At 38.7% G+C, this 27,569-nt stretch overlaps 1 protein-coding gene across 2 annotated transcripts; it reads right to left on the bottom strand.

The window, feature by feature from the left end:
* RASGEF1A (RasGEF domain family member 1A) lies at positions 1 to 25,598 on the bottom strand. Of its 2 annotated transcripts, XM_009641951.2 has the most exons (12): positions 25,419 to 25,598; positions 18,148 to 18,276; positions 12,819 to 12,956; positions 9,122 to 9,343; positions 8,758 to 8,832; positions 8,434 to 8,526; positions 6,560 to 6,662; positions 6,193 to 6,272; positions 5,361 to 5,552; positions 3,674 to 3,797; positions 3,360 to 3,432; positions 1 to 2,373 (listed from the first exon to the last, which is right to left on the bottom strand). In XM_009641951.2, the coding sequence occupies exons 1-12, from the start codon at positions 25,590 to 25,592 to the stop codon at positions 2,349 to 2,351; spliced, it is 1,428 nt and encodes a 475-aa protein (XP_009640246.1). In that variant the 5' UTR covers positions 25,593 to 25,598; the 3' UTR covers positions 1 to 2,348. The 2 variants fall into 2 exon arrangements, with proteins under 2 accessions (XP_009640246.1, XP_035753268.1); XM_035897375.1 differs by lacking the exon at positions 18,148 to 18,276 and having other exon boundaries at positions 25,419 to 25,593.
* Between the last annotated feature and the right edge of the window lie 1,971 nt (positions 25,599 to 27,569).

Here is a 27,569-nt window from a genome sequence, read left to right as displayed (position 1 = left end):
TAAATTTCAGTTACATAAACAAAGCTGATATACAATCCCTCTTATAGTGTCTGACAATGTTACTAGCTAGAACATCTCTGAAAGTGCAAAACACTGTAATAATACAGTATAAATATTCTTACTCTAATCCAGGGCTGAAGGTCAGTACTTCAGCACAGGAAAAATAGCAGCAGATCATAAGAATTATCCCTTTCCCTTTTCTGGGCTGTTCTTGTTAACAGTTAGTATTCTACTTCCTTCTTCATGGCATAACTTGCTTTTGTTTCTCTTTGATGTCAGTGCTATGGGAATAGCAAAATGTTGATTTATCTCCCTTCTTTACCCCAACTTACTCTTCTGATCTTAAGTATTTGCCAAGGGGAGAGTGGAACAGGGAGAGAGGGAAGGCTCTTTAATTTTTCACTATACTACAGGGCCAATACAGCAAATAACTTCTACTAAGTGATTGCAGATGCTATATGAAACAGTGGCACTGCTCTCGGTTGTAGGCACTCGGCAAGAAGAGTCTACTGGGCTGGAATAAACCAGACCCTCAGTCCAGCAAGTCTTGCCCCTTCTTCAACAGAAGGCAGAATAAGATAAAACCCATCTACTTAGAGTTGATAATTTTTAAAGACACTTGTGCAGAGGTCCTCTGCAAGGCCCTCTGAGGGAGGCTGCAACGACGGTGAACTCAAGGGCCTTGGTTTTTAAAAAAAAAAAAAAAAAAATCTAGTTGTCTGGCTCAAGTCATTATCTTTAAAAATATCCAGCCCTCGAGCCTTAAGAGAACAACTGTTGGAAAGGACAGTAGATATGACATGGGTAATAATTTGTTCGTTAAACAAAATAGTTTTTAATCTGAGCCTACTTTTTTTCTTAATTCAGAGATAAGGTGAGAATGTAAGTCCTGAACTGTACATTTTTTTCCTGGAAATGAATACCTTGAATCTTAACGTAAGCTGCTCAGGTGCTCATTTGGATAGCCAAATTAGGCGTAAACTCAAGGCTAAAAGGAGAAATTAGGAATGATAAGCATCAGTGGGTTTACAGATCATCTCTAGTTTTGGTACTGACTGGGTTCAAAGGTTTGACCAATTTTTTTTCTGATGTTTTCAGTTAGATTTTAATGGGTTCTGGCCTGGACAGTTAATCATGGCTTGCAAAATACTAGAAAAAGCTTGTATCATAAGTTGGTCTTTCCTTTAATTGTCTACAAGCGCAGACTGGCATTTCTGAAGGAAACAAGGGAATTAAATGCTCAGTTCAGTGGTGATGAACTCTTCTTAAGCTCCTTTGGAAATTTTAGCCTTAACTTCAAATTGGACATCTGAGTTTACCTCCCTCTCCCTAGCTGATGTATGACTTTTATTTTCTAAAAACTGCTTTCAGAAAAACATATTGAGCCTGTTTTGCAGAGATAATCTAGGTTAGACATCATTCTCTTAAACAAAACAAAACACCCTCCCCCCCGATTCTTAAAAAGGAAAACATAAACTATTCTGACAGCCAGAATTTAAAGGATAGTTCCCAGAAGTATTAAAACATAGACATGTGTGCATCTTCACACATGCACGCACACATACTCACACACAAACGCACATCCCCCAGCAGTTACCCCATCTCATCTCTTTAAATCATGTAACAAAAATATGTTTGCTGCACCATCAATGTTACAGGCAGGTATACTCTACTTCATGTGCCATATTCTCCATTTTATTTAAAAAGTACATTGTAGCTGGTTTCGAGACATCCATATTTTTATTTTCTTTACTTCCAGTGCAGCGTAATAGAAGGTACACTAAACGATATCAGTACCTTGTAAGGCACTATTTTCTGATGTAGGAGAGGAACACGTTTACTGCAGATGTCTAAGGCCTTGACTCTACAAACACGTACTGACACATGTGAACGGTATCACTGGTTTGAAGGAGACCCTTCACTTCAAAGCTAGGGAGACATGTTGAGTGTTCTGTAGGATACTGGTCCAATGGAGTATTTAACCTGAACACTGGCTTTAGTTGGGATGTGTGTGTTAATTTTTATTTCTTTTGGTGGAAGTAACAAAAAATAAAAATTTGGATGCTGATAGAATAAGATCTCCCCAGGGATACCATCTCCCATGATACATTTCATCTCTGAGAACAGGGCCCTGCCCTTATATTTAAAATAAAAAACCAAAACCCTTCACTTAAGTGCCTTAAGGTTGACATGTGAAATATTTACCACATTTTGTTTCATAAAAGTTACTGTATATACAAAAGAGACCTCAGCCAGTGAGGTCTGTCTTAGCTCAGTCCAAGTCTTTCATGTTGTAAAAACACGTTCATTCGATGTGCTTCAAAGTCTGCAGATCAGACCCAAAAATCTCAGGCTCTATTAAGCAGAGTTGTCCTAGAAGAAGCAGTAATAGAATAGATGATTTTTTTATCACGACAAAAAGTTTTACAGTTTTGGTAAAGGTTGGCAATAGATCTATCCTGCCTCATTAGCTGGAAGGCTTTCTTCAAGGGATAGCTTTTCAACTAGTATAAACTGGAATATATTTATGAATTCCAATAAAGATACTAACTTAAAATTAAATGAAAATTTAGCCTTTGTAACATTACTTCAGGCTCAGGTAAATAACACATGTTCCTCTGTCATCTTAAACTATTGTTTGCTGAACAGCATCAGATTTAAAGCAAGTGAAAAGCTTATGTGAACTTCCTAAGAAACACTGGGAACGCTGGGAAATAGTGTCTTGTCTAGAACAACACATATAATTTAGCTGAACTGCAGCTCAGGACATACAGGCTTCTTCATTCTTTATCTGGTACAGGTATGTCAAATCTAAATGTTTAACATGATTTACAAAGGTTTAAATCTCTCTCTGCTTCGGCCTCAGTATTAGAAGAAATCTCATCTAAATTAATTGATCTCATTACGTACATGGAAGAGGTGCTTCCCCCTCTCAGAGCAAGGAGTTGTCATTGAGCCTTTCTCCCTTTAGAGTAGGCTGAAAATTAGAGTATTCATAGAAAATGTCATCTCTCTATAAGATTTGTAAGTGCATAGGTATGATAAATGATAGCACCTTCTTAGTATCTTTCTTTATTTGTTCCCCTGAGAAAAGCATGTCTGAATTTGATAGCCTAAATAAAGCATATTCTCTTTCATAGTCCCAGCAGTGATCTTGCAGCCTGAACTGATCTGGCTGGAAAAGCTCCATCAAAATCCAAGCCCTATCGAATTTTTTAGATTTTAATTTTGAAGAAACAAATAATAACATTTGGGCCAAAATGGTCTTAAGCTGTGTATGCAAATAGGAGGGAGGAAGCTGATGATCACATGCCTGTGTATGTCTGCAAAAAGACTCATGTTCTGCAGATGCTTCATACCTGAGTGTTTTCCAGCTGTCTTTTTCCATGTGGTTTTCTGGACCTTCACTTTCAAAGGATGCAATGAACAGAGCTAGTAAATAAAATAAGAACATACAGATACATGAGTTCTTTAACTGGGAAAAAAAAAAGTTACATTATAGCAGGTTTAATTTAGCACACTTCATAATGAAGTTTATTCTCATCAGAAGCCGACATGGAACTGGTAGTATATACTTGTATGTTTTTGCATGTTCTTTTTTTTTCATCTGCATATTCTGTCTGCATTTCAACAAGTAGGAGGACTTGCTATAATGTTCAGTATAGGATTTTACCTTCTTCACTATAAATGGGTGCGGTGAGTAGATAGCTCTGGATCTTCTTGTCTTTTTCAAAAGGGCATTCAACCTGCTTCCATGTCAGGAAATCATGAATCTGTCTTGAAATTTCCCAGAATTTCTGCATGAGGTAATTAAAAGAATATTGTTAAAATCGTGTTTGTTTTCTCTCAAATATTAGTTCTTTTGTGTCAATTTCAGAGCCTCTCAGTCTTGTTCTTATTCATCTTCCTCTTATTATCCCTTACTCAGTCTACTTCCCTGTTATCCTTTCTTCTTACTGCTCCCTTCATCTCCCCCTCTTGCTCCTAGTTCCTCATCTGTTGTCAGCTTCTGAAGTTTAGAATAGTGTATCCCTGCTAACCACCTGGTCTTTTGCACTCAATTCTCTTCATAATCAGCCTTTTCTTCATATATAATAAAGTGCTATTGGCCTGTCTCCTGTGTCTTACCTCCAAATTAGCCTGCAAGTGGAACTGGTTGGTAAATGTTTTTTTACTTACTTTACTTTTACATTGCCAACCTTCAATTTAAATGAAATGTGCCATATCTGTTATTTTTCCATAAAGTACTTTTTAAATTTAAGAAATAATTAACATACAGAAACTATAGAACTCCTTTCCTTCCTAGGATTTTAGGAAATGCATAATTACTTTGGGTTTGTCTTGTATATTCTGTGTGCCCCCCTCCTGCTACCCAGCCTTAATAATGGCAAAAAAACTTCAAAAGTACTTCTGAGAGGCTGTGGTTCTTTGGACATGTATGTTTATTCATCAGGGAGAGAGAATGCAGAACCTGTAGAAACTCTCTTGAAGACCTGCTAAATACCATTTGCTGGTTGTGTGTAGCATTTATAGCTACTAACCTGATGAGGTTATCTCAGCTAATGCTGACGATTTAGGGTGAAGTTACCCATTACAATTTGACCAGATAGGATGGCTTGGTGCCACAGAAAAGCTTACTTTCCGTTCATTACTGTCTTCCAGTTCCCCCAATCCCTTTTGAACTTCACGCAGGTGTAGGGCTGAGGAGTGGCAAATTTTTTGTCTGCCATCATAAGTGTTACGATTCTTACACTTACAATTCTTGCACTTCTTGATTTCAAGTTTTTTCCTTTATTTTAAATGTTGCATGACTATAATGTTCCTTGAAGAGATTTCCCTTTCCAATTAGCTAACAGTAGACTACTTCTGTATTACTTAAGTAATTTTTCATGGCAGGGATTTGGCTTCTGAAATTTTTATTTTCTTCTCAATCTTTTCATGCATCAGTTTTGGTAATAAATTAATGTTATTCCAATCAGTTCTGCTTCTGTGAATTTTATGTTTTGTAGTGCATCTGTCCTACTTCATGTAAAACTAATAGAAACAATCTCTATTTCAGTTAAAAGATTAGTTTTAAAATGTACTGAAGGCAATTACACTGCAGCATTTCATGGATTCTCTTCTGCCTATGTAGTTGTGGATCTGCTGGATACATAATGTAAACATGGCAACTGCAAGCGCTAGCTTTCACAGAAGCTTGGTGAAATCATTCCCCCTAGATAAAGATACTGCTTTACATCTAGATCACAGCAATGCTGCAGGAATTGGAAATATAATGAGCTAGAAGATCAAGACTAGCAAATGTTTGTAACGTACGATGTTTAACTAGCATTGCAGTTTCTATAATAGCAAGGTCCTACCTTGAAGTTTATCTGCCCATTGGGCAAGCGGTTCGTATGTATTTTGTGCAGAAAGTAGATATCTTTAATAAACAGGTTGAAAACTGGGATGACTATTTTCTCTCGATTGCTGTTGGCAGTCTGAGATCGCTGTGCTGCTCCTTGCAGGGCTGTGCGGTAATTACAAAAGTTGCTGGATGGATCCATGTGATGCTGTTTTTATGGGGGGGAAAGGCAGTCAAGTAATACATGTTTCCTAAATATAACAAGCTTTGATCTAACCATCAGAGAGTTCATTCTTTCTGAATTCGTTGGGCCCCTTTTTAAAGTCTTAAGATAGAGTAGCTTATACGTATCAGGTCTGGATTCAGGTTTTTCTAATTTCTGTCTTGTTTGAAAGGAGGGTTCTGTACTGGCTTTACATCTATGCTTTGCTTCAACAGTTAATGGAAGACTGAAAGGAAATAATAAATGACTATTGGAAAAAACCCCAAAATTCTAACTTGCTGTCACCAGTTGATGTTTTAAGTTTTGTTTTCACTCAGATCTCCGCTAGATGGAGTACTCTAATTAGTTTTAAGGGTAGCAAAATGGCATTAATTTGAGTGAAAACTACCTTGATGTTACATTGGAAAAAAATATGCTAGGAAGAAATAACCTGAAGAAAACTTGCATCCAATTCTCTTTGCAGGCAAGTAGGGAGTTTGAAATTCAGGAAATGCTCTCCCTAATATTTATATGCTGGTGACCACTGACATGTGCCTCTGTGATCTCTTACTTAGTAATTCCACAGCAGAGGTTTGGATGAAACTATTTGGTGGATTTCTAGATAAAGTCTAAACTTTATACATACCTCTAAAACATCAAATTTGGCCGTTTTGACCTTGGACCAAGTTTTCTTTAGCCGTGCCACAGGACTCAAGTTCATGCCAGCTGAATGGAGAGAGAAGAGACAAAGAAAGAAACAACTGAATTGAAAAATATAGGACTAACATAACTCTGTGTTTATGTGTCAGCACCACGTGTTTTGGAAGGCACTTCAGCTTGACAAAAGTTGTAGCTGATGCTCACCCACCCACATGTTAATCTGTCACTGGTACATACTGCTGGTGTAGAAGCGTGCATGCTGACATGGCCAGCCAATTTAGGGCAAGCATGGGCACAGTCTTATCAGTCAGGCTGTAAGATTGCCTTCTGTCATCTGTGTTAAGGATACTCACAAATAATAGCCATCATTGAGTTGAAGTTTCCAATATTGAAGCATTCTCTTGCCACATCAATGAAAAATTCCACCATTCTTGTACGCTGCTTTTTCTTTACAACCTGGAAAAAAAAAAAACAAACTGAGATCTGTTAAGAGGAAAGGGATGACCTGAGTTTTGGATGGGATGTTCGGTCAAAGGCATCGTAACAGGTTGATTGAACAGACATTTCAATACTTTATCCTACTAAATCTTATGATGACATAGGCCTGAGGGTATTTTGTTAAGATTAATTTTTAATAAAATAGCAGAAGTTTTTGGGGCTCCTGTCAATTATTTGTCTAGTTGTGGGGGAATGTAAATTTTTGTTTATGTATAAAGTTCAATGTTTTAGGGAATCTTGTATAAACAAGTTGGACACTTTCAGCAATTTCCTGTTACTGGAAAAGGGAGATAACATGAAGCTGCTACCAGAAAAAAATCTATGCAAAAAATTTAAACCTCTGAAGAAGGGGGGAAAGCAGTGAACAGACTTAAGACCAGGGGCATGTAACCTGAATGTGAGAGAGAACAATTGCCATGTCCTGATTTTCTCATTTTACTGTGTATACCCTTAAATGACCTCTTGAGAGCAGGTAGTGGTGGTGATGATCAAATACATAAATTCCTACCCATGCAAACATGCAAGTGATGCTGAACATCTGCTTTGTGGATTCTTATAAATGGCAAAGCAAAACTAATACATAACACTGTCTCCAAACTTTGTTTCCAAAAGCCATCTATCTTTTTCTTTTTTTAAAAAAAAACACACTAGTATTATTGCCTAGATCACATTCATTCATCGAAATATTTCCCATATTTAGATCTAGAAGTTTGGTCTGCCTTATACAAGAATGGCTCCTGAGTGGTGGCTGCAGACTACTTCACCAGGGAATTCCCTTTTTCTTTTTTTAAAAAAAAAAAACCAAACAAAACCTCTTGCCTAAATACTTCAGTTTCTGTGTCATATCAAATGGTTTGGTAGTCAATGGCTTGGCTTAGCCCTTGGTATGCTAAAACCTTTTGTTTGACTGGTTTATTAAATGTATTAGCTATATCAGCCACCTCTGGAAGATGTCTTGGTGTGTTTTTGTAGTAAGTTACTGTGAGAGCAGGAAATCTTGAGATACTAGGATCAGTGAAACTGCAGTAGGCATCTGGATTTCCACAGAAGGGCTACTGACCAAGCAGGAATAGAGAGAAAATTTCCCATTTGCTAGAACTGGTGCATACTAATAGGAATCTAAAAAGGCAGAGAATACACATGAGGAAGAAAAAAAAAAAAAGTTTCTGGGGCAGTATACTTTCTATTTCTTTGCTTATTATATGATAGAAGTTACTTTAACCTCTAAGGCTGTTTTCCCTCTCTTTTTTTTTTTTTTTTTTATTGTCTCCAGTAGTCCACTTTCTTTCCAGACTTCTGAAGAAAGTTTGTTCCTGATTTTTCTACAAATCAAATAAAAAATGAATATATGATAGCGCTAATGATATCTAAATGTAGTGCAAGGACAGCTGTTATTGGTAAATCTGTGTTTAAATGTTAGTATCGTTGAGAATTTATGGATGTATTAAAAAAAAAATAAATCCAAAAGAGCCCCTAACTCAAACTCCATGCAAGTTTAATTTCACTGCATTACTAATGCTACTATGGAAGCTACACAAAACTAGAGAATATATGCAAAGCCTAACAGAGCCATGAGCTCTTAATCGTATAAGCATGCAAATAATTTAATGCTTGAATAATGCCATCATCTTTAATTGCACTGCTAATGTTTTAAACCTCTATTAGACTGCCTGCCTTTTGTCCTTAAGGTCAGGATCACTTTGCTATATTGTTTTCTATGAATACCTACCCGACAAATCTCTGTAGCCACCAGCATGCTGAGACAATTGAACCAATTGTCATAGGCCTCCAAATTATAGGTTTTGGTCACATCACCTCGGCACTGTAATAGAACAGGCCACATGTTAATCCTATCCTGTATCATGGCAAAGTCAACATACCAAAGGATAAACTTCCTTTCGTGTCTTGACAAAATCTTGAATATCTTTTAAGGCATGAGCTTTAAGAAGGTTAGAAAATGTCAGCCTTCCTTGCACAGGGTATACTCAAATCATGGAGGTTCTTTACCCTGGTTATTCTCTATTTCTTTTTCCCTCTGCACCCCTTCTTGTACCTTGTGATTATCCAGTGAGTCCATGTGGCTGACAATCTGCATCAGATCCTCCGGGTAAATGTTACTCACCCTTTCCTGTGTTTGGAGAGATGAGAGATTGTTACTGTGCAGACAAGGGAGTTCAGTAAAAAAAGGTATCAAGAAAGCCAAATTTAGGGGAATATTTTTGTAACCTTCACCTTCCTGCAGCGTAGATGTGTGAGGTGTTTTTATCAGTGTACCTAATTGGACTGGTTCATTACTTTGTATTTTTTGACTGAAACATTGGAGGCTTTCAGTGAAGCCATAGCAAAGTTCATATTGATGAGTATATTAGTATTTGGCAAATGGAAAATGAAGGAATTTACAAAAATTAATGCCTCACCAGTTCGATATAGGTCAGCTGCTGTGCCAAGATCAGAGGGTCACAGCATACACTCAGGATGTCTTTTTGAGTTGACTGTGGCTTGGTTTTGAGGATGGTGCCTTTGTCGGTAACAGGTTGCCGGAATTTCTCTCTGATTTCCTGGTACTGGCTCCGTGCGGAGAGGGCCATCAGGAGATTCTGTGTCATCTGGCTAATGATCTTTTTCACTGTTCCATTCTCCTAAGCAAAGGCAGAAACAATGACTGCTAAAAACCTTTAGCTCTTACAGACACGGATTGCCAAAGAATTTCTGACTGGGAAAAATAAATGCTTATTTCCATTTTTCTTTCTTCTTATCTAAGCTGATCGTCCTATGACAAATGAACTTCTAACTGCCCGCACAACTTCATAATGACATTGCTATGCCTGCCTGCCTTCCCAACTCTTACTTTGTTCGCTTGGCTGGTCTGTTCCTTGTGGCAGTTTTTGGCTAGCACTCCATTTCAAAAGCATCAGGGTAAACATCTTAAAAGCGGGTACAGTAAAAGGTGGCTGAGCTGCTTGCACAAGGCTTCTTGGGTCTTCTGTGTACCAAGTGCCAAAAAGCTCTTTCTCATTCTGATCAGACCCACTGATGATCAAGTCTATCTAGCCCACGTAGAATCTAGGGAATTCACATTATGTACAGGAATATACCCCTAAAATACTCTGGCTTGATTTTGAACTACTATAGCATCCAAAGATTTAGGTAAAAGCACAATACACATCATGTTCTTGGACAACTAAAATGCCTCTCTGTTCATCAGGTGCAAATTTTAAACATAGATTATATTCCTGTGGCTTTACCAGTATGTATCCTTATAGATCCTAACTACTCGGTGTTTTGACAACTAAGGCAAGCTGAATTCTTTCTGCCATTGATTGGTTGTGTCCTATAGAAATTTCTCTATGAGGGCAACAGTGATGAAGAGCTTACTTCATCACTTTCCAACTCCTCCATCTCTGCTGTTACTGCTTTAAATGACCCAGGTTCTCTGACCCTGTTCTTCCTCTTGCTGGAAAACCTAGTTCTACCAAAGACAGTCCTGCTCCTCTTTCCTCTACAATTGTTCTCTTGCTTTCATGCAAATGATTTCTCTTGAAGTGAGCCACAAGGTTAACTGTTAGTTTACAACCTGCCGTGTTGGTTTCTGCCAGTCAACTGGATGCACTAGAAGGAACTGCAATGGGTCTGTGATCATTCAAAGCAGCCACTAATGTGCAGTGATGACTGAAATTATGTAGCAGATGTGAGAGATGATGACTACCAAATACTTGTATATTGCATGCTATAATTAAGCAATAATAGTGTCAGAATGATGCTTTACAAGGCAATAATCTGACTCCCAAGTGAAATCAAATGAAAAGCTGAAGGCAGCGTAGCTCATCTTGATGAGGCAACTGGATTACCACTGAACAGCAGCTGGCTAGAGCCATTTCAGATATGCTACAAGTGTTCAGAAACGCCAAGGGAGCATGGGGGGGACCTAAAATAAAGCGCTAATTCTGCTCTCTGGTATGCTGAGCTTTCTACTGTAAATCATTTGACTTCAGCCAGTATGCCTGATTTACCCATGTGTCTGGGAGGAGGTAGACTTTCCAGATATGGATCATAGAAAATCAAACTTGAAGGCAGGTAAGAGTATTGCAGATACTATGTGAAAATAAATTAAGAAACTGCAGTCAAGTGAAAAACTGTGGCTTACTGAAGCTATTGTGAATTTATTCGTGTCTTAATACTTAGACAAATGCCCTTAAGAGTTTTAGCAGTTTCCTTTCATTACTAGTCTTGCCCTAAATTTTCTTACAACTTTGGAAAATAAGTCAATGACTGTACAATAATTTGTCCTTGGCTGAGTTCAAACAAGACATGTGTACTTCATTTGGGGCACAACCTTGGCTGTAGCTATAGCTATTTGGTATGCTGTGATATCACTAGGCAAGCACCTGACAGCTTTGTTGAGAGTTTTCAGTTTACTTTCTATCCTATGTGTGGAGAATAGGGTCCTATGAGAATTTGGAAAAGCTTTAAAATACAAAATAACCCCCCAAACCATTACCACAATCCCTTGCTGAAGTACAGTATGTGTAATTTCTTGTGGTAACAAATACTGAGAGCAAGAGTTGCTTTTTGTTAGCGTCAGATTATGGTTTCCTAGGGGTCAGATGTGGCGTAGCTCTTCACTGATCAAACTTGTCTTGTAGCCTTGTTAAGGGGATAAATGCAGTGATGCTGTAATTAATGGATGTCATCAGACGCCTCGGTCACCAGAGCACTGAGCCACTCCACAGAGACTTGTTTTTCTCAAATGACAATTTATTCATACATAAGAGTGGGAGGGAAAGGAAAGAGAAAGAAAGGCCGTAACTTCTTTCTAGTTCAAGTAGACAAATTAAATACTAAGATACAGATGCTAAATAAAACCTCTGCCAAGTCCCTTTTCACAGTAGTATCTCTGCCAACGTATGCTTCTTTGCCCTTGTCTACAAAGGGAATAGAAGGTATATTATAAACCTACTTCCTTTTCCCCTCCTCCTAAGGCACTGACATTTTCATAGTAGCATCCAGGTAAACAGCTTTGCTGATGCAACAAAACTGACACACTTCCTTTTGACAACTTGGTAACACCTAATTGTTCTGCGTCCTATCACTGATTCACGCAGTGCTGTCAAACCTGTTGTTCTTCATTATCCCTCTACTTGAATCAACAAAAACACGTAATAGAAATGTCTCCCCATTTCCTGCTAATTGTTCTCGACAATATCTTGAAGTTGTGGCTTTAAAAACAAGAAGCTTCTACATCTATATAAGTAAGCCTTCACATTCATACAAGCACTTTACAATTAGTCCCTTGCAGTTCTCAATTATATCTTTCCCTCTGCCTACTGGTGGTTACAGTGACTTTCTCAATGAGAAAAAAGCGTAGGCTTTGAGTATTGCGAAAAAAACCCACAACAAAACAAAAAAACACACAGAAAACTAACAGCCCTTGTCTTATTTGAATTTGCTTTATCTGTTTGCTTTAGTAAAGCCTTCTGTGTGGTCTAGTTTTCTTCATAGGCTAGAAACTCAGAGCAGTTATGACTGGTGATTGATAAGCTAGCAGAGCTCAAATCGAACTTCCTTAGTAGAAATATTGTGCATGTCACTTGAAACATAGGAACAAAACAGTTGCTGATTACTGCCAGGAATGAACTGTTCAATAATGAGTATCTTCACCTTGAGCAAGAGTACGTTTGATACAGCTAGTTGATATGTCTTGCAGACCTTGGACGTATAGAGTAGTAAAAAAGTACAAAGGATGGTACATAATTCATTATGAAACTTAACTATATTGTGCCATTATAGTCACTGTTCTTTCCTTTATCCTTCTGCACCACGTCCATTTTTCACATAGTCATGACTATTTTGTCTCTTCCTCTTACAGTTGGTGATTATACATAGACAGTTTCTACTAATGGGCCATTAAGTTCATCATTCAACCCATGTCCTGCAGTTACACTGACAGCTTAGCAACTGCTGCTGTGGTCCATTTAGAAAATACAGCACACAAAAGCAAGGCTTTGTGTATATATTATAAACTATATATAAAGGTTGATAAATACTGCTTTCCCACTCAACGTTTCCCCACCCCCCCACCCCCCTGACCCACCCTCCCACCCCCCTGACCCGTACCTCATCACATTGTGTGATCCTGTGAGCAATTTCCTTCAATTCTTTCATGGATTTTTCATCTTGGAAATCATAGGGGAAAGTTTCAGTCCATTCCTTCAGGAGCTGAATGATTTTGGCAGCAAAGGATTTCAGCTTTGCCTAGAAAGAAACAATTGAGTTGATTACTGACCGTAGATCTTTCTGACTGCAGAGTAAATTAGCTGATGAAGGTTGTTCACATAAAACTAGAGGCACCCTTGAGAATACTTTGCATTAGTAGTAGGTGAAGGGGATACAAAAGAACATATTTAATGGTGAGCCAGATTCCTAAATAGTATGATTTTAGTCTCCTTTCACGATAGCTCGGTAATGTCTCTTACTAAACACTTTGAAGATGTTTTCAAGGTTAGTTGTATAAAGGCAGGAAGATGACAGAATAGTTTAACTGACTTACTTGATTGAAGTTAATGGGACTTCAGCTGATTTATGCCATCTGAGGCAGCAGTACCTTAGCGTTCAAATGCATACAAACTGCAGCACTCTACCAAGCATCTTTCATGAGAAACGTTCACAAAGACATTTTTGTTCTATAGAATTTATCAGACCCTCCAGATTGAGCTGTATATTAAAATAAATGAATGACAGGAAAGATATGTGTGTTCTCTCCATGACATCTAAATCAAAATGGACTTTGAAAATAAAAAGTATTGGCTCTTACTCAAAAAGCTGTCAACTACAGAAAGGGGAGGGAGAACCATTTTCTAAGTTACTCTGTTACCCGTGAATCTTCTCAGGCTTTTCATTAGTTAGACCTGAATTGGATACCAATTACTCCACTATCATAGCAATAGAGAGCAGCATCAGTAAATGCAAGGGAGCACTCTTGTAAAATTTAGAGTGTGAGTGCTAAGAACACTTTTAACGAACAGGAAGAATCAAAACTTAATTCAGGTTATATTTATCCTCCCACCCAACTTGTGATGCACTGAGGAAAAAGAGGAAGTTTTCATTTGTGTTTACCTCCCCACTTGTGTAAGCTACAGAAGTCCCACTACACAGCAGTTCCTTCTCCCCACGTACCGTGTGCCTTCCTCATTGCATTCTCCATCAGCCTCTTACGGGTTACAGAAGGTGACTTATCATGTGAGTGTTGCTACAGGAAATCAGTCTATTTTCTTTTAAGACAAATAGAGAATGTGTTCCAAGAATTGGTAGGAACTCCTGCTAAAAGATCATCTGATCATAGCATGACCCAGTTTATTTAATCAAAACCAAAAGTCAACCAAACTAAGCTATTTTTTTCTCTTTTTTTTTTTTTTTACACCTCACTGGTATACAGTCAGTGGGAATATTAATAATCATTAATAATAACTTTGACGTTAAACCATGCACCTTTGAATCTTCAATCTGAAAATGAGCCAGTGTTCTTTGTAAGTCTGAAGGGAATTTTCTTGCTTTTTTTTTTCCAGAGCTACAAATTGCTCTCTGCTAGCATGCTTTTCCTAGCTGTGTTTTACTGATAGCATTTAATTGATCCTGCCAGTAAGAGAAGCACAGAATAGTTGGATAATGAGGGCACTCCTGTGCAGCCCAGCTCCAAGGTATTTCTAAACAGTGTGGGACAGAGTTCCAGATTATAGTTGTCTGTCCTCCAAACCCACTGTGTCGTCTGCCTTGGGGAAAAGACGATTTATACTTCTTCACTAGGAAATGCATGGAGCCTGACACTATTAAAACAATAATCTGTAGGTGGTGATAGAGAATTAATTAACCAGCCACTGTGCTTCCATTCAATTAAACTTAACAGGTACGTGCCTACTCCATTCTTGTTTACCAAAACCTGCTACAGAACTGTTTTTTGGTATTAATCATCCTGACGATCCTTTCTTTTTAACTTTTGAAACTAAAAAGGGAGGGATGGGGGCAGGAATGTTCCAGAAGCCTTCCTTAGGCCATGGCAAGCATCTCCATATGAGCATTGACTTCCCGTCTCATGCATCTACTCATGAGTTTGCTTTCTTCATGATGGAAAGCTAGGCATCTGTTTTAAGACAAACAGCAAACCATATTACTCTTCATGTAATTAGTCTTCAGGTGTAAAAAAGCTTAATGTTTTATCAGATGCTTTTAATGATCATGAAAATACAGTATGCTTTCTGAGAGCAACACTAAAAAACATCAGTATAGCAAACAATGAGATTCTAGTTTCATGAGCACTCTCATGAAACACAAAGCATTGTGACAGGCTTGATGCACATAATTTGTGATAACCTAGATAGAAACCACACAGATATGTGGGTAGCACATGCATTTTCTTTTTTTGTCATGGTTACAATAAACATACCAACCTACTTTTTCTGCAGTCCTACTCCAGATGCGAGCCTCCCATTGTGAGGCCTGACACAAGAGTTCTCTGGAGTCTATGGGAATACTTCTCCCATAAATATTTTTTTGATAAGAAAAATACTTCTATTACTTTAAGTACTGTGGATCAGCCCTGTTCTGCATGAGACAAGACAGACAGTACTGAGAAACAGCTACCAATTAGAAAGGAGGGCAACAGCAGTGCTGTGCCTGTAGGAAAAAGAGGTTTAATGACAATGACCCGGTTATGAGTATCGGTTTGATTTTAGGTTTTAAAAAGAACTTGCAACAAAACCCAAGGGAAATCATAACTTTTGAAGGGACATATGTACTCCAAGACAGGCAAGACAAGCTTAATGGAAATTAGCTTCTACTTTCCCTTTTTATTTCTTACTACTCCAACTTTTTATTTAAAAAATACTCAAGCTGCAGAAATAACACAACACAGTTTTAACAACAGGTTTTTCCACTGAATGCTACTATATGAGTGCTTTTATCTGTGAGAGTCTTGTTTGGGTCTTTCCAGTCTTTAATGCGCTTACGGAGAGTTAAATTTTATCCTTTATTGTCAAGTTTAACTACAGACTCGTATATTATAATTGACATCTTAAACTGTGAAACCCTTCCTTTTTATGAGTGGTCAAAAGGACTCTAAGCACACTCCAAGACATCCCAGAGTGTTTTTGTTTTTAATACACTTTCCTCTGGATTGTTTTCTATAGAACTCTCTGGCTAGCCAGTAATGCCAAAAAACAAAAGAATCATAAGTATTGCGGTGCGTAACCTCAAAACCTGGCTCCTTGCCACTTTTTCAGCTCACGCGCTATCCAGGCAACAAGTCAGCCAGCTTCTGCTTTGCGTATGCAAATCTCTTACCAGAAATGATCAGAGCTGCTTTAACTACTTTTGCCAGCTTATTTCCTGCTACAGAGCCACTTAATTAGAAGGTGCTGGTAGCTGATGATACCTTAATGGGTTATGACTGTGAATAGGTAGAGTGCCTTGAGTCGAGAAATTTCTATGCTGCATGTGAAATGAGCTTTTATTTGTTGCCAGATAGAAAAATGTTTGCAAATGCTAGTGACCAAATCGTTCTGTAACGCACATAGGTGCTTGCAGCAGAGGACAGTAAAGCAGTCATTTGAGAGAAATATCTGAAGTTTATGCAATGTTTTCCAAGAATTTTGTGTTTTGTGGGCAGGAAAAAGTTACAGTTTATATTAAGGGAGTAGGAAGGGATCAAGGGCATAGTAGGAAAAGCAACCAGCAAAGCATGTAAATTAAAGCAGCCTCCCAAACACTCATGTTTTATTGTCACCCTGCTGCTTGTTGGTTTTCCTGTAGGCCCATTTCCAAATTGTCAGCAGAAGCTGTAAGAGTAAGGGTGGTTTGGAATATGAGTGGCTCTATTTTACATCCTGTTGTTAGGATGTAATGCTATTTCATTTCGATGTGGAAGCCATGATTTTTTAACACATCTGCTGAAAAGCCAGAATAATACTACTTTACAATTAGTACCTTTAAATAGCCAGGTGATTTAGTCCCCAGATACTGTTTTCATTTTAAAATCTCTGAAGTGTATTGTTATTCACAAAAGTTTCATCTTGTATCCTATTATTTTTAAATCCAAGTATCTCACATATGTATTTCAACACTAGCTACTGATAGCAGTAGTTGTCTTCATACGTCTACAGATTAGGTCTACTCATGTCATGTTTCAGATGGTCACAGCATCTCTTACAAGTTTCTACCTCTGTTGTTTAGTTACATATTGCTGAGGAGTCACTACAATTTACAGAGCATCAGTTTGAGGTTGCTCAGTCATGAACTAGTTTGGCAGCGGCAATGGGAATGGTTATCACCTCTGTGTACAAAGGTGGGTGCAGTGGTTCCTGCACCTTCTTTGCCACAACCCCTTAAATTCCCCAGCACCTACGTGACGAGTTACATTGCTATTTGGTGAGTAGATCAGGGGACTGACCTGGATGAATGTCATTTTGTACCAAGTGGTTAGTTTTTCCTGTGGAGTAATTTTGTGACATAATATGAGACTGCACCCAAGGAACAGTAAGGGAGAAAGAAGCCTTTAGGTCAGTATTGCTGTCAGAAACTCCGTATTGCCAAACCACAGGGTTGCCTTGTGTGTTCCTCGCTCAGAGTTCCGATACAACAAGAAGAAAACAAAATGGGACTATCAACATGCTGAAGATTAAGAATGTGACCACATAATTTCTCACCATAGAAGAATAGATCCAAAACATACCCAGGAATTGAACAATTTGGGTCTCTAAATACTTGCTGATTTCATCCTTGTTTCTGTAGCTCTTATTTGCATCCCAACTTGGACTGTTCTAGTACTTCAATTTCAGTCAAAAGCCCTTCAATACCTGCTTTCCATAATGGTGAGACTTGGATTCAAGTGCATATCCTAAACTGACCTGGTTTGGTTTAATTGGTTATAGTAAAACTGCATAGTCACATGTGTCAGTACGGGCTACCATTTTAAGTAGTGCATCCCTTAGTTTTTGTGAGAGGTAACTTTCTGATTTACTGTTACACTGACTTAAAAGACCCCACCAATAACCTACAGCAGAGCATTTAACTCTAATAGGATGGTGAGGGTGACTGGAGAAAGGGGAATCGGATTCAAGAAAGGTGTAACTTGGTGAAAGCCCAAAAGTGCAAAACGACTTGCTGGGCAGGTTTCATGGCAGATACATGCTGCTTCAGTGCACAGCACTGACCTGTAGCTTATAAGCAAAGTTTTATTTCCAGCCACTGTATCAGATTTGTACATGTTTGTGGCTAGCAAAGCAGCAACAGCGCTTCAAGAAAAAAGACCCAAATGAAAGTGCATCCAGTAACACATGGCAATTACAATTTCAATTTATTCTCTATCAATCTAATTAGCTTTACAATGAGAAGGAGAGAGTGCGAAATAAATGACAGTAGCACAGCTAACTGAAGGACATAATGGCTCATTTACCTTTTCTGCCTCAGTCCCCGTTTCTAGCTGCTGCTTCTGTTTAATGCAGATCTGCCCCACTTTAGCCAGGAGCTCGTGTGGGTGAATGAAGACTCGTGAGCTCAACAGGAAAGTGAAGATGTAAGTCCTCTGTGGAAGCAGAGAGAGAAAAAAAGAAGTTGAATAACTTTAGCAAAAAGAATCTGTCTTCCTTGGAAGAACTATTCCATAACCCACAAATATAACTTGCCTCCATTTAAACTTTATAGCTCTTCCTTCTAAAGAGACACGGTGGTCTTTTCTAGCTCTGTTAAAAGGAAATGCTGTAGGCTTCAGGGCTGTTAACTACGGTGTTTTCAGATTCCCAAATTATTTCCCTTTAAAATGCCAAACTTAATATGCCTAACTAGTAATTGCTCACCAAAAAGACAAACTAAGTATGTCCAATGGAGGGTGTTAGAGCCTTTTGAACACCACTATTTCTGCCGCTCTGTTTCTTTAAGAGTGATTGTTTTTCACTGAGCTACAGAAAACTGCTTCATGTGTATTCCAAACCACAGCTGTAATTTCTTCATGTATGGGGTTTTTTCATTCTTTTTTCCCACAATCACTGCCACAAGGTTTAGCTTAGATTGTGGCCATATGACAATATTTAGTTTTAAGCTTGACTTTACTTATTTGGGGCCTGTTTTGGAGTGTTTTAAGTATGAGCACTGCTAACAAATGCCAACAATTATTAATTCTCATTAGAAATAGCCTCTCCACTTACATTTTGAAAGCTGCAATGCATTGTATTCAGAATCGTATTCTGGACAGTTTAGTTAAAGTGAGAATGCCTTCATGCCCTAGTATTTGAATGTAATTGCCTCAGTAATGACAGCAGCATCTCACAAGCACTTCTGTTTTTCCTTTACGCTTTTTGGCAAAATTTGGACTTAGGGAATTGTAGGGGATCTCCTTGACAATGGATTTCAATTAACCTTTGTTATCTTTGCAGTGTGTACTGTTACTTCGTACTGTGTTTTTAGAGATGTGATTTGGCAGGCCACAGGCAGATGTGCATATAAATAGTCAATGTGTGCATATACTGCCTTGGCAAGTAAATTGAGACATCTAAAAATTTAAGACCTGTTGTCCCAAATATGGCATCTCTACTATTAGCTACTGAATGCGGCTGCTTGCAGTCTTTAAAACACACTTGTAGTTAAACAGTAATGGTATCTTTATGACTCCAAAGAGGTTATGGGGTTTATCTCTCTAATCACAATAAAATGTGCTATTCATGAAAAATGTTTCCACTTCTTCAGTACTCAGTGTGCCCTGTAATATAAACTTAGCACTAAGAACCTCCAAATATCAGAAGGGGAAAAAGGAAGGTTTTTTTTTTAACAAAATAAATAAAACTAACTAAAAGTCACAGTGTTCTGGGGGTGAGTGAACAGTGTAATAGAAGCAGCATATATCTATTAAACATCCAACTCCGTCCTGAGCTTATGGAGGAAGCTAATGAAAGAATGGTGGAGTGTGATACAGTAGAGCCAGTTAAAATGCTCATTCTGATTTAAAGATCTTATTAGCATTGTGGTTCATGTATTAAATTAGGAATAGCATTAATTCTGTACAATCAAAAATGGAGTTAATCCATAGTGTTTGCCTTGTCTATTGTTTATGGATAGAGGAAGAGAGGAGGAAAAGGGTTAACAGGATGGACAGTTTGGGTCAGGTGCTTGATTAGTGCTTCCACTGATGTCTACAGAAGATGGACAGCTGGGGCCACCTAACAACTGGGGTCTCTGTGACTTTGAGCAGGTGGCCAGGGCAGTGACAGGACACTAACAGGATGGCCTCCCTTCTTGATGGCACGGTTGCAAACATCCCCCACAAGCGTACACCGGGGAAAATTTAAGAAACTGGGCTTCTGTTTGGTATTTTGTTTATGTCTCTCTCTAGAATTTCAGAATTAGTTTTTACATTTACAATAACAAAAACATGAAGTTAATTAATTTGCAAAAGATATTCAATGTAGCTCTTATGCCTGCATCTGGAAACAGTTGATGACATTGTGTCAGCTTTGGAGAAGCTTTATAAAAATCTATAGTAGTGTATGTGGTGTGTTATGGGCACTACAATTAGGCTGAAGAGCTAACCTGATTCACAGAAGGGGACTTGGCTGTGTTGTGGGACAGCTTATCAGATCTCTTTATAGAATCGTAGAATTGCTTAGGTTGGTCCAACCATTAACCTAACACTGCCATCCCACCACTAAACCATGTGCTTTGTCTACCCATCTTTTGAATACCTCCAGGGATGGTGACTTGATCACTTCCCCAGGTAGCCTGTTCCAATGCTTAACAACCCTTCCACTGAAAAAATTTTTTGTTTATGTCTCTCTCTAGAATTTCAGAATTAGTTTTTACATTTACAATAACAAAAAAATGAAGTTAATTAATTTGCAAAAGATATTCAATGTAGCTCTTATGCCTGCATCTGGAAACAGTTGATGACATTGTGTCAGCTTTGGAGAAGCTTTATAAAAATCTATAGTAGTGTATGTGGTGTGTTATGGGCACTACAATTAGGCTGAAGAGCTAACCTGATTCACAGAAGGGGACTTGGCTGTGTTGTGGGACAGCTTATCAGATCTCTTTATAGAATCGTAGAATTGCTTAGGTTGGTCCAACCATTAACCTAACACTGCCATCCCACCACTAAACCATGTGCTTTGTCTACCCATCTTTTGAATACCTCCAGGGATGGTGACTTGATCACTTCCCCAGGTAGCCTGTTCCAATGCTTAACAACCCTTCCACTGAAAAAATTTTTCCTAATGTCCAACCTAAACCTGCCCTGGTGCAGGACAGGTTGTTATTACCCTTATTATTACGTATGTGAGAAAGATCCCTAAACTGATACACTCCCCATTCAGAACGAAAGCATGAGAAAGAATAGTGTTGGCTTGTGAGATTTTTGGGAGTTGAAGCGTTTTTTTGTTTGTGACTTAAACTATGCCTGGTTATCCTCTGTTGGTTGTTTTTGTAGCAGACTTCTGTGTTCATATCTATCAGTGTTGTCCCTGAACATAAAACTGTGAGTCTGGACTATCTGGGAAAGGAATTTAGCTTTGGGTGTGTCAGCTGTCACTGGGTTGTGTGAAAATTTTTGTTCTGGAAACATGAAACAGCCGTCACTTTTACCCTATTTTGCATTTGAGACAGATGGGGAATAAAAAAAAAAATTATGGACTCTGATACTTTCATCCCTTCCCCACATTCTTGTTTTGGGAGTTTAGAAGCCTGTCTGAAAAGATGCCTTTATTTTTAAGTAGTGGGGAACCACAACTTAAGCCACGCTGCCCTGCCAGTGACCTTCGGTCTGATAAGCTGGAACACATTCTTTTAAGGAAAGATATAATTTTACTTCTTGTACTAATTCTAGTGTTGGTCTCCTTAGTGGAAGTTTGTGTGATGTGGGCCAGTGTTTATCCAGAGTGACTCTGGGAAAGGCCCACTCAGGGTATCATTTCCCTACCGTTACACTGCAAGAAAAGTGTGACCCACATGACTTGTGCTTTTATTTGGTCTTTTTGATAATGTTTTATATGACGTTCAAAGAAGTGCTGAACTGGCAAGATGCAGGAAAATACATGGCCATAAAAGTGTGTACTTTCCATTTTAGGCTTCCCTGTAATCATCAGTATCTGTACTGGACCCATGCAATGCTTTTCCACACAACACCGGACTACTAGGTTTTAAAAACAAATGGGTATTACTTCTGGAACCCATCTGCTGTATTTTTATTCCATTTTTTCAGTCACTTAACTAGAGCTAGGTTCAGTACTTTGGAAAAGAAAATTGTTCCATTATGGTCAATCAAGATATGCTAGTTTAAAATATATTGGTATCTAACTGTGCGTGTATGTGATACTTCTATTGCTTATGCTGGCATAGGCAAGGAGTAACTGCAATGAAGAACCAAATTAAAAGTGATAGGTCTGACAGCAGTATTGACCCCCCCTCTCCTTGCCCCTCTGCTAATAGCCACTCCCTATCCAATAAAGAAAATTCAGGCTGAACTAAGCCAAACGTTTCAGCTTAGTGGTTAAGTCTCAGGGGTTAGGAGCACAGTTGTTTTGGATAGGAAATATTTCATACTGATGTCATATGCCTTATCAAGAGCAAGGATTTTTGTCATTTGTTGCACCTGTACTACTATACATGCATAGGTTAAATGTTGTAACAGTGTGAAAACCTGTACTCTCTCACAGGCTGTCCCCTAATCATGATGATGATGGTTTGGAGAAGGAAATTTAGCTATGAAGCTAGCAGGTTTGACAAAGAATGATTTAAAAAAAAAAAATGCTTCCATAAGCTACGAGACTGAAAGTTAAGTTCCATTTATCCTACAAAAGTGACAGGTATTTTGGAGGAGAGGCAAAAAAAAAAAATTCTTTCTGCGCTTGGAACAACGTAAGCTGACACAAAAGGGGCTTGTGCTTTACAAGAGAATAAGAAGCCAGATTCCTTTAGTGCCTAAAGTTGTTGCTAAGAGATGAGCTGAATTATATTAAAAAAAAAAAAAAAGAGAGCGCAAGCGCACAAGACTAAAGAAGGAATTGTTACTCTCTAACTGATGAACGCACTGATGTCTTCTCAAGGAGGAAAAAAAAAATATTTTCTTTGTGCACTCGCTGCTCATTCTGGAACTTTTTATTTGTGAAATACTTTCTTGAAATGCTTTCTTGCTTGGGCACAAGGGTTACAGACTGGTACATTCCATTCCTAACCTCCCGAACTCCTCTGTCTCATGAGCATACGTTTTTTTCTATGTGCTGAACAAGTCTCTGTACACAAACAAGCCTCAGAAGAGCAGTACACGAATGTAGGCCCTTATCTTTCTCGTCCTCCCTTGCCTGTCTCATGCTCTGCCAACATGGCAAATACACTTTTGTTTTGCTGCTGTAACCAGCACAAAAAGATACCCTGTGTTTGCTTTCTCCCCCACTTTTTTTTTTTCTGTCTGGAAGGTTGCTGTGGTCTTTAGCTTGATGTCCACACAGGCAGGGATGCTTTCTATGCATTGTGCTCAAATGTACTAAGAAAAATCTTGAATGAGTACTGCAACTTACAGATATGGCGCTCTGAAACTAAGGTAGTCTCTGCTAGCATTACCAATCGCTTTTCTTGGCGCAAATGAATTGGTGATGATGCCTTGCTGCCTGCCTTAGCATGTGTAGCCAGAGACGCAAGACTGAGAGGTGTTTATACCTTTCTCTTGAACATACAGTATCGGCTACTCTTCTGACAGGGTATCAGTGTAAATGGCTATCACTCTAACCTTCTGTGGCAACTTCCCTAAAAATAGAAATGAGCGTGAAATTGAGTACAAACATGCAACTGAACTGAAATAGAAAACTTAGATTTGAAGATGACTCAAACACAGCTCCTTCTTTCTGTTGTTCAAGGCTTATTTATCTACTCATTTTATAATTAATCCTTTCAGCTAAATTGGGTGATCTGATTTAACTAAAAGAATGTGTCCTGCTGTAGAGGAGATTAATTTGGTTTAATGCTGTTTTCCATCTCTCTCTCCCTGGAGTTGCCTTGATTGCTTCTGTTGTCTCTCTCTCAGCTGTCAGCTTGCTGTCTATTTAAACTGCAGCCTCCCAGGGTGGGGTCTGTGACTGCTTGGTTTGCAATGCTCCCTTGCACCGCGTATGGGATAGCACCATGGAAACCAGCAGCATTCCAAAATAAGCTGTAGACCCCTTCAGTAATGCTCACTTGATGGAACAATTTTCAGAGTAGCTGCGTTATAAATAGATCCTGTGCTACAAGTTACAGTAACGGATGTGCATTAGCAGCTACTTAAAAAATCTTAGCTATATTCCAGAAACTGAAGCAGCAAGTAACTATATTCTAGTATTACACAGAAGACAAAGAACTGACCCCTTGGAAGGCTTAACTACAGCAGCCTAAAGCTATCTCACTGGTATACCATGCCAGCTCTACCTGCTGCTTTCTTCTGCATTGGTTCAACAATATGTATTTGGGGGCGGGGAGCAGAAGTGTAATGTCTAACAATGGTTGTCCCTCTGTGTCTTATAAAGGACTTGGTACTAAGTCAGCACCTGTCAAAGGTAGTGCAATTGTGTGTTAGCTGTATTTAAATCCAAGTTTTAGGATTACTTTCGAACTGGAATATTAAAACATCCTGGCTTTTGATTTTTTTTTTTAATCTGCTAGTGATTGCTGGCAATTCTGCTGCTTATACCCACTGAACTCTCACGTGGGGAGTCCCTTTTTTGTGCGTGGCAATTGTGAAGATGGGTGGCGTACACGTGGGAGCTTGGAGGGACTTTATCGTGACAGATGTGAAACCACGGTAAGAAGTTCTACATGAATTAGACTAAGAAACATACAACACAATACAGCATGGCCCACTACCTCAGGCGTTAAGTTCAACATACAAGTTAAGAGGGCAGGAAATTGCAATCACTATTGTTAGTCTTCACAAAGAGCTGGGATACTTCTGTTACTTTTTCAGAGCTCAGATGGAATATATGCTATATAGCCTCTCTGATCTTCAGCCGTTTCTTTAAATAATATCTTTCATTAATGGGTATAAGGAGTTGCTTTAAGTGATAAAGTGATCTCTTAATAATATCCTTGGTTCAGAATCTTATTGCATGCCCTAGAGTTATAAGTAGTATTTACTTGAGGGGACTGCACTGAGGATGTTTAATCAGTTGCAAAACCATTTTCAGCCTCAGGAACATACATTATTATAGTGATGGCCCATTAAAATGTCTTGAGAAAAAGAGCATTTTAATTAAAATCTATCTTTGTTTTTTTTCAATGGCCTAACTAGGAGATGCATAGAAAACTAAGGGGAAAAAAAAAAAAAAAACCTGGAGCTGATTTCAGGTCTGTTTCCCTAGGTAGGAGCTGGTTAGTAGTTAATCTTGGCTGTATTAGAGCTAAAGCAGCTTACAGAGATTGAAAATTCTGTGACTAATACTGCTTTTAATTGGTTCTTAAGGCACCCATTTGGGTTCAACACAGCTTTATCTTTCTAACAAGTGTTCTCATTTAAAAACAGAAAGGAGAGTATCCCTATTTAGCAACATCTTTACTGAATGAATATTGCGAGTAAAATAAATGCATCTTAGCCTATATCTTAATCTTGAATCGGACGGAGGTAGAATTTTTTGAGGAAGCACTGATCCAGCTATTAACACAGGAAAACCATGAGTAGGGAAAAAAAAAAAAAACAACCCTTCAGTGCTTACTTACATCTGGATAATAGTCCATGGTGGGTACCAGGCGCTCTATCAAGGCCTCCAGTGATCCAGAAACAAGGTTCCCATCCTGATAAACAGGGTCCACACACCTCTCTCCCATATCTGGCTGCACTTGTCCGCTACAACTGGAACCAAGCATGCTGGAAAATATTGGCGTCTGGGGCATAGTTTCCTGCAGAAACGAAGCGGGGGAAAAAAAAAAGAGATGGGGTTAAGCTTTCTTTCAGGATGCCTTATGTGTGGGTTTTATAGAGGCATACATTAAACACAATTACATATTTGACTGAATGCAGCCTGGGCATTAGCACTAAGTTCTGAATCTCAAGCAGTCACACATCTGTAAGCTGGCTTTGGGGTTTGAAATGCATTTTTAGAGTATGTCACTAAGGCTGTAGATGCAGAAACTGTAAGAATTTTCTTCACTGGACTTGATTTCTCCTTTCTCCCTGGTTTTCCCATGGCTCTTTATGCATAAAACTGTACAGAGATAGAAATGCAAAATGCTTTCTGAATTTCAAAGATACTGAAGCAGTGCCTTACTGAACAAACAAACAAAAAATAGTGTGCCTTGATGTCCCTCTTTTTACTCTTTTTGAAGTCGGATCTTTGGCCAAAATACTTGACTTGTGCTGATAAATCCTTCACCACCTCTGTAGCTAGATGTAATCCAGGTCATGACAGAAGTGCATCTTCTGCTGCACATAGATATCACTGGCAACAGTGGGGGGGACATACTGTCTGAACAAAATTTGCCTTTTTTTTTTCTGTGACATATTCTGTAATATACAACTCTAATAACAGTCTCTTTGGAGATTTTTGCTTGGGAAACAAACCTGCTGTCGCAACACAAAAACCACACGAAGGTTTGGGGTTTCCCCCTCCCTCCCCTTGGCCACAAGCTGTATCAGTAAAGCCTAGCTACCAACTGTGAGTAAACTGTGGGGGTTTTTTGTTTGTTTGTTTTTAAACTGGCTACAGCTTAAACACATGCAGAAGGCTAAACAAAACATCCTGCTACTGTATGCAAAGGTTGAAAATGCTCTTCAGCATCAGTATCAAAACAGTTCCCCCTGGCTGCTGAAATAGTTTAAGGCTGTTTAGAAGGTAAAGCGAGAAGGAGGCAGTGTTAACTCCTTAGCTGCTGTCTTGCCCTCTGTGAAACAAACATGACAATGTCACACTCTGAAAAGCACTTCTGCAGATAAAAGGGATTAGGCCATTACCAGTACCTTCTAAACCGACAGCTGTTTCTAACTGCGCTCATGGCTTGAGACAAGTCCTCTCTTCAGCAATTTTTCAACAACTGGTTTAAAAACTGAAAACCTTAAACCCTACAAGGATTTAATTTTTTTTTTTTTTGGTAGGACTTGAAATAATTGCAGAGCAAAACCATATTTTATATTCTATTAATGCGAGGCACATTCTCCCCCTCAAACTCTCTAAAGTAATCATTTATGTTTACAACCTGGGATACAGAACATTTTTCTATTTTTAAGCTCAGGTGAATGCTAGGTGTGTTGGTAAAGAAACAATACCGGTATTAAACATACTCGTTCATCAAGGTGACTGATTTACATATATATCAGGCTGCTGATAAGTAGAACTGTTTTGTGGCTTTAACCAGAAGGCCTTTATGTATTCATACGTGATACAGATGCAAGCAAAGTGTAGTTCCCTGTAAGTTAAAATATAGCAGCTGTTTAATAGTGACCAGGGAGACTACTCTGAGGAGCGCAATTCAGTTTCAGAAGTTGAGGACATAAAGTCAAATAAAACAGAAAATGCAGGACCTAATGGCATATCAGAAGAAATGAAAAATGACGATTCTGCACAAGCAGGCATTAGGGTTACTCGTTATTTCAGATTTATCAGTTAGGTCTAAGCTTTGCAGTACACAACAATCTGACAAATCACTGGAGCACATGATGAAGAAGCCAGCTTTGCTATGCGTACTATGTAACTTGCCAGTACTGCGGGGCTTTTTTTTTTTTTTTTTTCCCTTTTAAGGTCCATAGCGATAGAGCTGAAAGCTACTTCTTGCGCTGGCCAGACTGCGACGGGCACTTCTGGCTCAGAATATGCGGTTGCAGAGGCTTTTAAGGGAAGTTAACCACCAACTGAGCACCCACTGAAAAGACGCTTT

The sequence above is a fragment of the Egretta garzetta genome, unplaced genomic scaffold, assembly GCF_000687185.1.
Source record: "Egretta garzetta isolate BGI_Z169 unplaced genomic scaffold, ASM68718v1 scaffold56, whole genome shotgun sequence".
Classification (NCBI taxonomy): domain Eukaryota; kingdom Metazoa; phylum Chordata; class Aves; order Pelecaniformes; family Ardeidae; genus Egretta; species Egretta garzetta.
The sequence above is the reverse complement of the archived record's forward strand: the minus strand, read 5'-3'. Positions and strand labels throughout refer to the sequence as shown.

Excerpts from the sequence above, each read along its gene's own strand:
- RASGEF1A (XM_009641951.2), bottom strand. The coding sequence starts at position 25,592 with ATGCCCCAGACGCCAATATTTTCCAGCATGCTTGGTTCCAGTTGTAGC. Across the intron at positions 5,553-6,192 it reads CCAAATTTGATGTTTTAGAG|CATCACATGGATCCATCCAG; the intron begins GTATGTATAAAG and ends CCATAAAAACAG. Across the intron at positions 3,798-5,360 it reads ATGGGCAGATAAACTTCAAG|AAATTCTGGGAAATTTCAAG; the intron begins GTAGGACCTTGC and ends TACCTCATGCAG.